The sequence below is a fragment of the Lepidochelys kempii genome, chromosome 10 (assembly GCF_965140285.1).
Source record: "Lepidochelys kempii isolate rLepKem1 chromosome 10, rLepKem1.hap1, whole genome shotgun sequence".
Classification (NCBI taxonomy): Eukaryota; Metazoa; Chordata; order Testudines; family Cheloniidae; genus Lepidochelys; species Lepidochelys kempii.
Window position 1 is genome coordinate 34,780,687 of NC_136389.1, and position 15,103 is coordinate 34,795,789.

Here is a 15,103-nt window from a genome sequence, read left to right on the forward strand (position 1 = left end):
TGTTAGGTGACTTAAGGAAGGGTGAGAGCACCATTGCTTGGGACACTATGCACGGTCAGCTTGTTCTTACCATTAGGAAGCTGTGCCTGATTGTCAGTCCTTAATTTCCTTATCTTAATATAATCCTTCTGCCAGGTGGAGCCGGCAGCAACCAGGGCCGGGTTCAATATGTAAGGGTTCCTTTCCAACAATACAACACAGAACTGGCTCAAGCCCCCACCCAGTAACCTGAGAAAATTACACACCACCCCGGGCGCCTCTGAGAGGCAGTACTTCCCCAATCACAAGCAGAGTCTGAGTGTAGAAAATAAACTTTTAATGAAAGGAGGGAAGTCACCCAACGTTAATTAGGGAAAATGCCACAAGCAGGATTCATAATCATAATACTGTGAGCAGGACACCCACCCCAGTGTGCCTGGGGCAGAGACTTCTGCCTCATGTTCTTGAGTTCTACAACCAAAAGTTCCTTTCCTGCGTCCCCCTCTGCTCCCTCACCATAACCCACTCACAGTGGTTGTCCTTGGTCAGTGAGGACCCAGGGTTCAGAGGTGCATCTGTGTGAGTTCACCTCCCACCCAGGGAAGAAGGCACCTTACTTGCTCTGCCATCTGAGCACATGATCTGGCTGGCTACCCCACCAGCCACGGTTCCTCTCCACTAGCCACCTGGCCAGCCATGGTTCTTTGTTGCCTGGCCACCCTGCCACCCGACTGCTTGCCACTTTCGCTGGCTGCCCGTCAGTTACCTTCTGCTGCCACCTGCCTCTCTGCTGTGACTTCTGTAGATCAGTCTCTTAGGGCTTGTCTACACTGGCACTTTACAGTGCTGCAACTTTCTTGCTAAGGGGTGTGAAAAAATATCCCCCTGAGCGCAGCAAGTTTCAGCACTGTAAAGCACCAGTATAGACAGTGCACCAGTGCTGGGAGTGTGCCCATACCCCTCGTGGAGGGTAGCTACGCCCCTCGTGGAAGTGGTTTTTTTTGACTGCTGGGAGAGAGCTCTCCCAGCGCTCTGCTGCAACTACACAAGCCACATTAAAGCACCTCCGCAGCAGCACTTTAACATTGCCAGTGTAGACTATCCCTTAGTGATTTTTAGTTCTCATCAGGCTGGGCAGAACTAAATGGCTCCTAATGAAACCTATTTGGCTCTATCTTTAAACAGTGGGGAGGAACAGGTTAAACCAGACCGGGGACCCTTAGGGAGAGTCCACACCTCCTGGCTGGGACACCTGTCCCCACCCCTCTTACTTTCACAGGGGTCTGACATTTGAGCCCCTGGCTTAACAAGGTCCTTTCTATTAACAGTGACCCCCTCATTTGGGACAGGTCAAGCACAGTTCTGCTCTCTTTTATTCATACAAGACAACAACATTGATAACAACATTTCATTACTCCTACATTCAGTACTAAAGTAGTTTGTAACCCAACACCAGCCAAAGTCGATCACTTTGAGCAACATGGTTCTATCTGCTGGATATCTTGGCAGAGCAGGTGTGTTCATGTAAATACAGTTTACTCCTGAAGTCTCTCCACCTCCCAGCTAGATGTCAGGGAGGAATTCATTCACACCCTGCTTACATTAATTTCATCCTGCATCTCTTAGTTATACCTCAGGGTTCAAAGTGAGCTATTAGGGGAAGGGAGGAGAAACAGAGGGCAGCAGCTATCAGGAGAGAGGGGGAACAGGAGCCGAGCGTGACTGAACAGGAGCATGGCAAGTGGGGCACAAGTAGAATTTTTTCACTGCCATCCCTGCTTCTGTAGCTTTGAGTTGAAGATTGTCTTTTTTCGGGGCTTGCAGCCCTGAACCCATTCAAAGACGTATTCTGAAAAACAGAATCACTGTATCAGTTCAAGGCTGCAGGGTAGCTGGCTGCTGCTTTGAGTGGGGAAAGGTGCTGGTGAGAGAACGCTTAAGGGAACATTCACTTGAAAGTCCTCTGCCCCTGCCAGCCAGTGATCCGCTGGGAGAGAAGTGAGGTCTGTTCCCTGCTGGGTAGTGAGGCCTGTGAAAAGAGCAAATTTGCCAGCTGGAGCCTGGGAGAGCAGAGCAGAGCAGAGCCTTGTTTTTGTCCATCGCACTATCCTCATTCTTAGGCTCTGATTGGCCTGGCCCTTCTGGAGAGATGCCATGTTTCATCCCATAGCCCTGGGATGTGTATGGAGGAGAATGAGGAACGGGGGCAAATAGAGAAAGAAGGGAAGGGGTTTAAATGGAAGGGCAGAGGTGGAAAGGCAGGGCAGAAGGCAGAACAATGAGGAGGGACTAAAAGAAGAGAGGAAGTCTAGTAGGAAGGGGAGAGAAGGCAGAGAGGAGGGCAAAGAGAACGTGGCAGATGGGAAGGCAAGAAAGGAAAAAGAGAGGAAAGTCAAATGAGACACCAAATGGTAACGTTAGGAAGAGGATGTAGTGTTCACTGGCACAGGTTTCAATGCATCGTTGGGCGAATACATGCTGACACCAGCTCCTGAACTGGGTTGTAGATGTCTATGCAAATTAGTTTTGGCTTTTGGACTCCTGGGAAGTGGCTTCCATAATTCTTCTTTTACAAGGTGTGTAGCCCTGCTTGCATAATCAGACCAGTACACAGTTCCATCCTGTGCTGGTGCAAGAGCCCCTTGATGCTAATACTGTAGGGGTGCACTAGCATAGAGAAGGGCAGACAGTAAAGAATGCAGGGGTCCCCAGTTCACAAGAGAACTTCACCCTAGATTCTTCTTGTAACTGACCTTTTTGTCTGCACCAGTTCACACAATGCTGCAGCAGCACAGCCTCCAGGGCATGTTCTGGGGTCCCCATCCCACGGAAAACAGGTTGAAACGAGAGTGACATGTATTTTGTATATGCATCCATGCCGCTTCGTTTGGGGTACAAGCTGCTTTGTGGTGACCCAGATCTATGTGGCGATAACATTTCCCACCCATTCCAGACACATCCTCCATTGGCCTCCACACATAGCACTTAGCCCACCCCCTTGTGCCATGGTAGAACAGCAGGTGGCAGGTTTGGAGAGGAAGGTTGCCCTCTGAATCTTGAGCCTTGCCAGTTGAATGCCTTTGCAGGAGCCCCTGGCTTTGTCTATACCACTTTCCATCCATGGCATAAAGTGGGTGAAATCTGATGTCTTTCCAGGGCTGTGGTTGTTTTCAGTCCCATTTTCTCTAAGTGGAATTTGAAATGGCGCTAGAAAGATATGAAATATTTAGTCCTTGATATTCCTTGGCCCATCTTGGGAGTGATTAAAATGAGTTTTGGTCCATTATTGAATATACTTATGGCAGATCTTGACAGATGGAAACATTTGTTGCTTTTGCTTAAGGGAAAGGTTAATATAAGTGAAATGAATATAATTTCCAGAATTGTATACACAGAGCTTGCTGCCAGTAGAGGTCCCTAAATACTTTTCCATTCACATTAGCAGAATTGTCAAGATAGATTTGAAGAGCAGGCAGTAAAGCAAAATGTTAATTAGCTAACCCCTATCTGCCATCTAAAAGGGGGCCGATGAGGAGGAAATTATGTCTGCATAAGGCAGTTGCTCTTTGACAAGCTGGCAGAAGTCTGTGTTACCTATGGGCCAGAATCAATCACCTTTACTTCCACTGAAAAGGACCTCTTGCTTCACTGAGATCAGAATAGAACTCAGATCTCTGATTCTCTGCTCAAACTGGGACCTGTGGAACTACTTGCCGACAAAGGGAGGCTGAACCTGCCCCTGTGTTTTTGTGCCTGAGCGTAGTGACCCCACTACTTATAGTGAATCAGGAGGGACTAGTGGTTAGAGCACAGAACTGGGAGTCCAAAGAGCCAAGTTCTTTTGCCAGTGACTTCTTTTTTTGATGCTGGAAGCAGTATGGGCTATGGTTTTTGTACAGTGGTGATCTTGATTGGGACCACTAGGTGCTACCATAATACAAATCTTCATGTCAACTAGAGAAGCCCTATACGCAACAGCAGCACTGTTTGTAGGAATTTCAAATGGTCTAGTTGAGGTTTTAAAGTGGAAAAATCCTGCAATAATGATTATTTTAAAAAGTATGTAGCTGTGTAAGGCTGCACGGTGAGCACCTGCAACTTCCTCAGAAGTTACTGGCAATTACAGGTGCTCAGCACCTCTGGGGATCAGGTGCAGAGATAGGCTGTAAGCTCTTCAGGGCAGGGGATATGACTTAAGTAAGACAAGACATGTTGGAAAAATCAATACAACAACAGATTGGCCCTCGCAGATGAAAACAAGAGAAGGCTTGATCTGGGAAAGTGCTGAGTGCTCTCAGGTCCCAGTGAAACCAGTGGGAGTTGAGGGCACTTGGCACCACACCGCAGTGTTCCACACCTTTCTGGATTGAGCCCATATTGTCTTGGAGGAGCATCATTTTAAAGGTGGCCCATTTACCCAGCTAGCCCTCTGTGATTGGTACAGGGAAGGCCGTGTGTACAATGGCCACACCCTCTCATTCCATCTTTAATGCCCTGCCCTTCACAGCAGGTTGGCCTTTCTTGCAAGGACCCCATCAGCTTAAAAATCAGTCCCGTCTGTGCAAATGTTTTACTTGCCATCACTACAAGTATTACGTAACGGGCCAGCTCCCCTTTGCTCTCCCCCAATCCTGGAGATGGCTGTGTGCAGGGCTGGGACTTCAGCATAAGTTACAGCATTGCTGCTAACAGCCCAAGGGGTCAAAATGGTGCAGTGCAGGGGATCTTGACCATGCCCCCTTTCTGCAGCGGGATGGGAGCCTCAGACTCTTTGCATGAGGGTGATCCTCCCGAAGGCAGGTGCCCCTGCTTCATGGCCTTACTGCAAGAGAGGAGCTGGTCCTATGACTACAGAGTTCAAGGGGAAAATGTCCTTTTTCTTTTTTCACCCGTGTTTACTTCTTGCATTTGACAGCCCTTTAGTTTCCTTGTTTCCCTCTCTAGAGAGCCAGGTTCACCCTGCTCTTCCACAGACTCCCTGAGTGACCTTGAGCAAGCATCAATTCCCCATCTGTCCAATGGGGAGGATAGCCCTTCCCTTCCTCACAGGTGTGTTGCTAGGATAAAGACATTAAAGATTGTGAGCTGCTCAGGTATCCAGTTATGGGGGCCATGTGAGTAGATCATATAGTCAATCACTATCCCCCTTTTTTTGTGTGAGTCTCTCACAGAACAACAAGGGAAGGCTCTCTATATATATACTCAACAGGAAAATGTGCTTGTGAAAGCTACAAATATTAAACTATACCCAGGGTTGAGGGTGTATTTCAAGTCGCATATAGTGTTGGCCTGATGCCATGTTAGAAATGGAAGAAGAGAAGTATTTAAACATAGTATATGCTTCAGGAGGCAATGGGGCCTGGTAAATAGGACACTCAACTGGGTCTTAGGACACGGGGATTTTATTCCCAGCTCTGCCAATGGCCTGCTGGGTGACCTTAGGCATGTCATTTCCCCAACCTGTGCTCCTCAGTTTCCCTATCTGTAAAATAGGAATGGTGATGCTACTGAGCTTGCTTGAATAGTGCATTGAGAACTCCAGATGCCAAGCACTATAAGGGAGCCAGGTGTTATTTGGGCTGCCCAGCCAATAATGGCTTTGAAATAGTTCTGTTTCTGGAATGTGTAAAGGAAGGAAAGAGACGAAATGTTAGTGTTTTTCCTTAATGTTGTGCTGTCCATCTTCAGAGTGCTTTACAGACCTTAGCTATTTAATCCTCCTGTCAGGTAGTTAAGTCAGGAGTGCTATTCCCATTTTAAAGGTGGAGAGATGGAGGGAGAGAGGTTAAGTGGTGTACAGAAGGAATCAGGCTTAGAGCCAGGATTAGGACCCGAGTACCTGGTTCCCAGTCCTCTGCTCAGATCACTGTATCACCTCTCCCAGAGTAAAGCCCTCGAGTTCATGCACTAGAATGTGTGTTGGGCAGAGAAATCTCTTCCATACCTGTTTGTTTATTTTCAAAGAGATAAAGATCATTAAGTTGTGTCAGTCTTAGGGAAGGAGGAAGTGAGGCTGGCGTTTATGGTTGGCAAAGTCATTTGACCTGTTTGTTTGTTTCAGCCACTTATTGCATCTTGTCACTAACCAAGATCATAAGCTCGTTGGGCAAGGACTCTCTTTTTGCTTCACATTTGTGTAACACACAACACAATGGGCTGTGATCCCTGCTCAGCCTCTCCAGTGCTAATGTAATAAGAAGAATAAATAACCATCTCAGGAAAGGAGCTCTCCATCTTGTATTCTAGAAAGCAAACAAAATCAAACAGCCTGCTTCTGTTCCCACTTCTACTGGTTTATACCAACATGACGGCATTGACTTTGATGGAGTTTGATGGAGTTCCTCCTGATTTACTCTCATGTAAGGGAGACAAGAATCAGCCCCTGTTATATTTTGGTTGGGCGCAAGATCCTGGAAAATGGGAATTTTCACCTAAAGATGTTCAAGATAAGATGTGCTAAGTGAGGCCCTTTTGTGTCATATCTGCTGGTATGGAAGAACAATCAGAGTGAGGACTCTCAGAGCAGCTGAAAGTGGAAAATACAGTGAGCTTTCCAGCCTGGTTTTGTATCCCTGTGGTTTGGAAATCATTCCGAAGAGCATCAGAACATTTGAGGGCTGTTCTTTGAGGTTTCCTGATCACTAGTCCCTTCTGATCCATTCATAACATCTCAGAGTCTGACTAGAAATATACTGGCAGCGAGTGAGAGGTCTCTCATAACTAGTAGCTCAGGAGTGGCCAACAGGACGCTTGCTTCCAGAAACGGTGTCAAGAGAGCCCATGCTGAGCCAGATCCTGGCAACACATCAGAAAGACAGCACAGCAAGGGCAGTGGCACATACCAGCAGCATCCAGCAAGGAGGGTTTCTGACAGCACAGGATATCACTGGTTAGGCCAGGTAACACTGCAGTGAGGCTCTGCATGTGGTTGCTGTCCTCAAGAGCAATTGTTTAGTGCAATGGAGCCATCTTGTTTACTGCAGATAGCAGAGGAAGTGTATGCTCTATTCCAACAACATCCGTTTACCCTGTAACCATACTCCTGTTGCCAAGGTATACAGCCAACAGCACAAGCAATGTATATGTGCCAGTGCGTGCTTCGGCCAGATCCTTGGCTCTGATTTGGTCTCTTTGCACTGCTTTGGTGGCACAAAGTAGCCATTAAACTGCCCTGCCTGTCAGCTGAGGTTTCCCCTGGGGTGAGTGAGTCCTCAAGTGCAATAGAGACAGTGTAGCTCGCTGTACACCACACCCCTTCAGAGCCCCAGCATGGGGGTTATCAAGGAAGTGGCCAGCGGGAGAGGGATGTGTATGGAGCACTGCAATGCTCCAACTATTCCCAGCTTGTGTATCAGCGCTTTGGGTTATAGCAGCCCTGAGAAGGCTGCTGTATATTGCACCTGGGATTGACCCAGCTCCTCCCCAGGCAGACCCTCCCTGACCCAGACCCCTCCCCTCCCCTCCCCTCCCTCACAACTGGGGGAACATGAAGCTTGTATAAAACCATATCCCCCTGCTCTGGGTCCTGTGCTGAGCAGGGCTGTGTGCAACAGTAGGATCCCACCTGCACCTTCACAGTGCAATAATTGTATTGCATAAATCTGTATAGACACAGGCAGGCGTTAGCCCTCTCGGGCTCTCACAGAGGGAAGAATGACTGATCCAAATCTTATCGTACTTCCCAATCAGGAGAGACGATCTCTTTCAAGCTAGAGCCTGAGAATAATAGTAGAGAAAAGAAGCTATTCCTAGCAAGGAAATGTCTGCTTTCAATTTAAACAACCTAACACAATATGCAATGCCTGGACCAAATTGGAGAGCTGTGTAAAAGGGACGATAGCAGCAAATAAAGCTTCTGTTTCTCAGATCCTTGAATTCCTGAAGTCTTATTTTGGCAGTACTTTAGAATTATCTACTTTGGAGGTTTGTACCTCATCCATTTCAACAATCTAAAGCATGGTTCAGGTCAGAAAATCTCTGTATCATCCTGACACGGTTATATTTCTCAGCTCAGTAACCTCAGAATGGTTAATATTCAGAAAACCACTCCTGTTATCAAGTATGAGTCCAGTGCTAAAGTGCATTAACAGAAAGACCATTCAGACCATTAATGTCAATCTTATGATTCTTTTCATTATTAAATGTTGCCATCCTAATTACAGTATGTTCTGCCAGTTTAATACAGGAAATTCAGACAATTTCTCATTCTTATCCATTGCTTCCATTCTGCACTGATAAAGCAGTTCTCTGGCTGATAGCAGGATTTATTCCACAATTTAATGTGTAGTTTGAAATTGACTAACAGATGGTATTGCCATCATTTTTTCCTTTCCCCAAAGAATGGGAAAGAACAAACACTTGACATTTCTGATATGTCTTCATCCACCACTAGAAATTAGGAAGCCATGAAAGAATGTTAGCTGCGTTTCATTGGAGAGATGGACATGATTGCTAAGGGGAACAATTGCATTTCCTAGCTGGTTAAAGCACAGCTCTGTCCAGTTTCCAGGCTTATGAAAACAGACACATGGCAATGCCTTCTGCACACTTGCTTTTTTCTGCGCATGAATACTGTGTACTGTAAGAGGTCATGCAAGGCTGGAGCCATTTTAACATGGAGAGAATAGAGACTTCATTAGAGGAATTAGCTAAGGCTGCTAAAGTACCTAGAAATCAGTTCACATTTACAAATGTACAGCTGATGCATCATTTGGCAGACAATTTCTGCAATCGGTAATTTGCCACTCATCAGGGATTGCCTGTTAAATCCCCATGATCCAGGCTGCGGGGAGGATGACATAGAAAGATAAATTTAGACTTGGCTGCAAGCAACTGTTTTATGAATCCTCCAGCCAGTATGGAATAAGACCTATTCCATCCACAGTCCCTACAAATAAAGGATACATCTTCATTTCTTTAATCAGGAAGCCACCTTCCTCCTCTTCAATGTGAAGTACACCCTAATTTAGTCCTCACTGCTATGAACTCTGTTTAACACTGTGAAGACTGTATCACAGCAGGACCTGACATTTAGTCTCATCTTTACACAACGTTGGTGTGAATTTAATGCTGGATTGAGAGCCCTGGAGTCCAAAAGCTCCTGGTTAGCCACATAAAAGATACAGCTATACAAGGTCCTCCTCTAATGGGCCTCACTCGTCACTGGGAGAGACCCCCAGAAGGACAGAGAGGTGAGTTCGCTCTGTGCTGAGAGTACCAGCTATGATCATGGTTTTATACCCCTGGATACACTGCATTTACCTAACAGCCTTTCATTTGTTACCAATCCAGAGTGGAGTCCAGCCTTCTACTTAGGGGTGAAAGGTCTCAGATCTGTTTACCAGTGAACCATTCTGCCTCCCCACCCCTCGCCCAGTAACATCCAACCATCTAAAAATCTCAATAGGACCTGCTCATATTAGAGCAACAAGAGCTGTTTGGCCAATCCAATATATGGACTTGTTGAAAGGAAATTTGCAAAAAGGCCAACTCTCCTTTCCAAGAACTGATTTAATAATTTTATTAAAATGATGTTAAAATAAAAAGAAAATGGTACAGAGTTAAAGCACAGAAGTTTCTGGTTATCAGGGAATAAGGTACAGATTATCAAGAGGTGCGAAGATCTACAAACAGCATCATTTACCAATTAGAGCTATTTTCTTGGAAACACATTGTTCATCTTGGCCAACAAACTTGTATCCACGAAGCTTCAGCCCGATGGTATTGATAACCAGCTCTGACACAAAGCCAAGAGAGCTGGGGATGAAAATGCACAGTTCCATTGCGATTGTGTGCTCAGCTTGCACTGTAAAGTTCACCACACGCTGCAGTGAGGACAGATTAAAAGTTACCTGTGTGTTTTATTTAGGTTGCAAGAAATCAGTGTTTCAGAGCATACTGAATGCATGTTACCGGAAAACTGGTAATGGCCAATGCAAAATTGTGAGAATTGCATTTGAAAATAAAAGGGCGGGGGAGGGATTCTTCTCCTAATTGACAAAATACCAATACTCAGTTATAATCAAGGTGATGAGGTGAGAGTTCACTTAAATGTACATGATAGATCAGCGAGATTTGTTAGGCAGAGCAGACAGTAATACAAGCTCTATCACTCTTATCAGTCTTGATTCAAGGGCATTTCCCTGATAAGTAATTAACATTTAAGGTTGATGATGAATACTGAATGACTCCAGTCATACTACCTCTGGCTGTGATCTCATTAGCTTCCACAGGCTAAGCAGTGTTAGGCCTACTCCGGACATGGATGAGAGAGCTCTAAGGAAAGCCCAGCATGCTACAGGAAGTAGCGCTGGGAACTCTATAGGTCAGTATAGAATCAATGCCCAGCATGGAGCTAGGAGGTGATAGGTTGCTAGAGGTGCCGTCTCTTGGATAAAATGTAAAAGTGAAGCTGTAAACATGCATGTTCCTATAGATTTATTACCGCCACCTGCGATGGTCGCATTCAGCCAGTTGTATTGATCTAAATCAATATAGTTTTCTGTTTCAGGCCTCATAATACAAATTAGTTTAATGTTCCCACTCTCCTTCAACAGGAAGCTTCTTATTTGCCAGCTATTAACACGTTGCCAAGTGCAGACAGCGTTAACGGTGAGATGCTTCTCATGACGATTTGGCTCGCCAGTTGTGGACAGGTAGCCACATGTGGTCAGCACAGTGGACGCTTCCCAGACACTGTCTTGACAGCAGTCAGCATCTACCAGGCTCTTGTTACCTGGCTTCTGTCCCTGGTGAGTTACACAGTGTGAAATGCTACAGAATCAGGCTCCCCACATTTTGTCCACCAGAAAAATACCAAGGTGGGGAAAAAAATGTATCATCCTCTTAATACTTCTCCTTCCTCTACCACAACAGAAAATGGCTGACCCAAACAAGGTAAAATCATGTCCCAATCCAGCTCAACTTGAAGTGATTGGAGAGACTCCCTTTGAGGTCCGCGGGAGCTGGATCAGCCCTTGAGTTTGCAAAGAGCATGTAACAGGAACAAAAATGAAAATCAGAGGAACACTGAAATCTTGGCCCTCCACATTTAAAAAATCGCCAGTAGCGAACTGCTACAGAAATTCCCTTCGTGGAGGCAGCGGCAGTGCTATTCCCAGTGATGCAATTGCTCCACGCAGGGGGTTGGAAATGTGCCTGAGCCCTGTATTGAGAGTGCATTTTTAAAGGCATTTCTCTCACTTGGAAGAATAGCTTTATGTTACACATGGAATAAGCAGCAGGGTCTATAAATCTATCTAGAGATCCCAGCAATGGCATAAACCATGGGAACATAAAGTGAGGGGCTTGTGTAGTCACCAGAGCCCTGCGATGGAATTAGAGCCTCATAATTCAAAAGTTGCCTGTTTTTTCCATCTCATATGGTACATGATCCAAGTCAGGGAATCTGGCCTTGCCCAGGCTGCCACTCCCTTCTGTGGCTGCTCTCCCTGTCTTTTTCCCATTGCATCTCCCTTCTCCCTCCTCTCCCCCATGCCCAAGCTCTCAGGTCTCCTGCTGCCTCTTCCTCCTCTTGCTGCCATCTCTTTCCTGGTGTTTTCTATTTTCCAGAATGTTAGGAACCATTAGGAAGGGGATAGACAAAAAGACAGTAAATATCATAACGCCACTATATAAATCCATGGTACTCCCGCACTTGGAATACTGCATCCAGTTCTGGTCGCCCCGTCTCAAAAAAGATACATGAGAATTGGAAAAGGTACAAAGAAGGGCAACAAAAATGATTTAGGGTATGGAACAGCTTCCATATGAGGAAAGATTAAAAAGACTGGGATTGTTCAGCTTGGAAAAGAGATGAATAAGGGGGGATGTGTTAGAGGTCTATAAAATCATGCCTGCTGTGGAGAAAGTGAATAGGGAAGTGTTATTTACCCCTTCACCCAATGAAATCAATAGGAAGAAGGTTTAAAACAAACAAAAGGAAGTATTTCTTCATGCAATGCACAGTCAACCTGTGGAACTTGTTGCCAGGTGATGTTGTGAAGACCAAAAGTGTAACCGGGTTCAAGAAAGAATTAGATAAGTTCAAGGAGGACAGGTCCATCAATGACTATTAGCCAAGATGGTCAGGATGGAACCCCATGTTCTGTGTGTTCCTAAGCCTCTGACTGCCAGGAGCTGGGGCTGGATGAAAGGGGATAGATCTCTTGATAATTGCCCCTGTTCTGTTCATTCGCTCTGAAGCACCTGGCACTGGCTATTGTCAGAAGACAGGACACTGGGCTAGATGGACCATTGGTCTCATCTAGTATGGCTGTTCTTATATCCCTGTCAGGACTCCTTTTTGTCTCCTTTCCACCATGAATAGCAAGGTCTCTCACTGCAATCCGTGTGCTGAAATTCATCATACTTCCTCAGGAATTTATGAGCCTTACAGCTCTTGTCTTGGCCAATAAGGGGTTTATGAATCCAGAGCTTTGTCTCTGGAAATAAACTGATATGCTTGATACCTAGTGTTCATTATCAGGCTGGCTTTATATCCTTCTCATTTCAGATTAAATCTGTACGTTAAAAAAATAGAATACTTCCCTCTGCAACAAAAAATATAATCTATTTTTTTTAAAAAACAGCCTTGGTCTAAGTAAAACAGGAAAGTGACTGATGCATTTGTGGCTATTACTGATCGTTACTTGGGAATATGTAGGCTTATTAAAGAACCTTGTGCTAGCTCCTTATAATGGCATCATCACTTGGCATTGATTTTGAGCAGAGATTGTATTGATCTCATTATCATTAATAAAGGCAGCGTACAGTGCTGCTGTGGGCTAAGAGCTTGCAGCACAGTGTTGACAGGGACTCTCCATTCTCATTTCTTGCTAGGCTAGGGAGCTAATACAAGCAGCACGTCTCTCTTGCTCTTGCATAGCTGACTGAGTGCACAGTTTTCAGGTTACGGGGGTCCTTCCTGGGAAGATAAATCCCATGACCTACCACCACCTACTATTCCTATTTAATTTGGCCTTTATAATGTTACTGCTGGCTAAAGCTTAGCTATTCCTTTAGTCAAGCTAGATACAAGCTATCTCCACTCAAAAGCAGCCAAGTCAGATGAAGGGGTATTGTCACTCCCTTTCCGAAAAGGCCATCATGCAGTTGTGTGTAACATGAAAGCATCTGTTCAAATGAATTTACAGGTACCTCCCTTGAAAGTGAAAGGTGGGCTCAAAGCCCCGTTTCAGGTGCTGGGTCTGCAGCAGGTCTGGCGAGAGGATGGGCTGGCACTCTACGCTTGCCTAATTCCAGCAGACGAATCTCTGGCACAGAACAGCACCAAGATCCGGAAGCATAAAGTGAGTGGCAACACTTTGTCATGTCCATTACTCAGAAATGCTCTGGTATTTATTAAGAGCCAGATTTGAATATCCTGACTCCAGCTGAGATGCCTAGGAGCCAGCGTAGTTTAGAACAGTCCATAGGCTGCTCTAAATCACAGTAGGGGCTGCCAGCTCAGGATTGTGGGAGCAGACAGGGGACTTACAGACACTCTACTCTATTTCCCACTCTGCTCTTCTCACCTGCGCCGAGTTTGAAATCTGCAGCTCAGAATACATCCCCATACATCAATGACCTTTTGTCTGTTTGTTGCACATTAGCTGGCCAATATATCTCCAGTGGCTGTCAATACCCAGTGTAGAAATCTTTATCCAGCAGTCAAAGAAGGAAAGCTTGTTTAATTTGCAGGGTGGTTTTGTGATTGTATTTTTACTATGTGAAAATGTTGCTTAAGAGGGCATATTGTCTTGCTGTTAAATTCACAGGACCTGGAATCCAAAGCCCTGGCTTCCATTCCTGGTCAGTTCAATATTAGGTGGTAATCTAGTCCTCTTAACCATTTTCTTACTGAATGATGTATCAGGAACACCTTGGAAACACACTTTTCTTTGATGTGCTAGTGTACCGATCTCCTGAAGGCTATGTTTGAATGAACGTTCTGTATATAATCACTGCTGAGGCACTGACTGTAGCCCTTTGCTAGGTTGGGGAGGACTGGCAGCTCTCCGGTGGCACAAAGCAGCTCTAAAGATGGTGTAGCTAGCCAGTGGCAGATCCCTCAGTTACAGGGGGTGCTTGAGTGGCACAGAACCACAGTCACAGTTTCTGTGCAACCCCACTTAGTGGCTGCTGATGTGGCCAGGGAAAAGGGGCTCTGGCTGGATCCTGGAAATCCCTGGCTGCCAGAATGACCCCTTGGGGCCATGAGCAGCCCTCATGCTGTTCTAACTTGCACCAGAGATCCAGCCTGGCACATCACAACCTCCAGATCAAAGGTCGGGGGTAGGGGTGCAAATCTGGGTTTAGAACCCATTCCGCTGCTCAGATGGAGTGAGTGCTCCTCATCCACAGCTGAGGAGCTGGCTGCCTGTGAGCAGGGAAGACTAAGTTTCCCATGAAGTATCATAAAGCTAGCCTGGAATGTGACAGCTGTGGCTGCAAAGCTTTGCAAATATGTGATTTGACGCTGACAACTTATGTCATAATTAAAACACTGCACAAGAGACAATAAGCAAACCCTCCTGTTGATGCCTGGGCACTGTGGGGAGAAGCAGCTGGGTGGGTGAGGAAAGGCAGCTTGCTAAACTGCCTAAGGGTATCACAATGATTTCCGCCTTAGGTCCACTGGATCCAAGATAAATGCTTTGAAACACAAGCAAATGGGTGGTAAAGAGACTTCCCCCCCCCATCCCCTTGCCTTGATACTATCTGTTCACCTCAGCTATGGAGCTGATCAGAGTGTCGAAATAAGTTAACACCGAGCCAGCTCAAAAGTCCCATCTGGTGTCATATAATTGAATGTATTTTGCAGGCTACAGGCCTAGGCTGCTCCGAACATTTGGTGAAGTCAGGGAAGGGGGTTGATTTTATTCCACATTGCCTGCACGTGCTGCATAGAGCTTCCAGTCACAGAAATAAATCATGGAACAATCCTTCCACCTTGTTTGCATGCACTGCCATTGGTACCCAGTTCAGCTAATACACACAACGGTGAACACATGAGCCAGCTGGACGGTGTTCCTTAAACTGGGCCTGTGTGCAACTGATGTTTCCTCTCGTGAGAGGTCTCCTCTCATTACAGAGGCTCCAGCATATGCCCTTCCCTACAACA

The 15,103-nt window shown here is 45.8% G+C and overlaps 1 protein-coding gene across 1 annotated transcript in view; it reads left to right on the forward strand.

Moving 5' to 3' along the window:
- DNAAF8 (dynein axonemal assembly factor 8) overlaps positions 1-15,103 on the forward strand; it is a 147,551-nt gene that overhangs the window by 40,347 nt on the left and 92,101 nt on the right. Inside the window, exons 11-12 of the mRNA XM_073362829.1 lie at positions 10,536-10,730; positions 13,134-13,289. Coding sequence (XP_073218930.1) covers positions 10,536-10,730; positions 13,134-13,289 — 351 coding nt within the window. The remainder of the gene's footprint in view (positions 1-10,535; positions 10,731-13,133; positions 13,290-15,103) is intronic.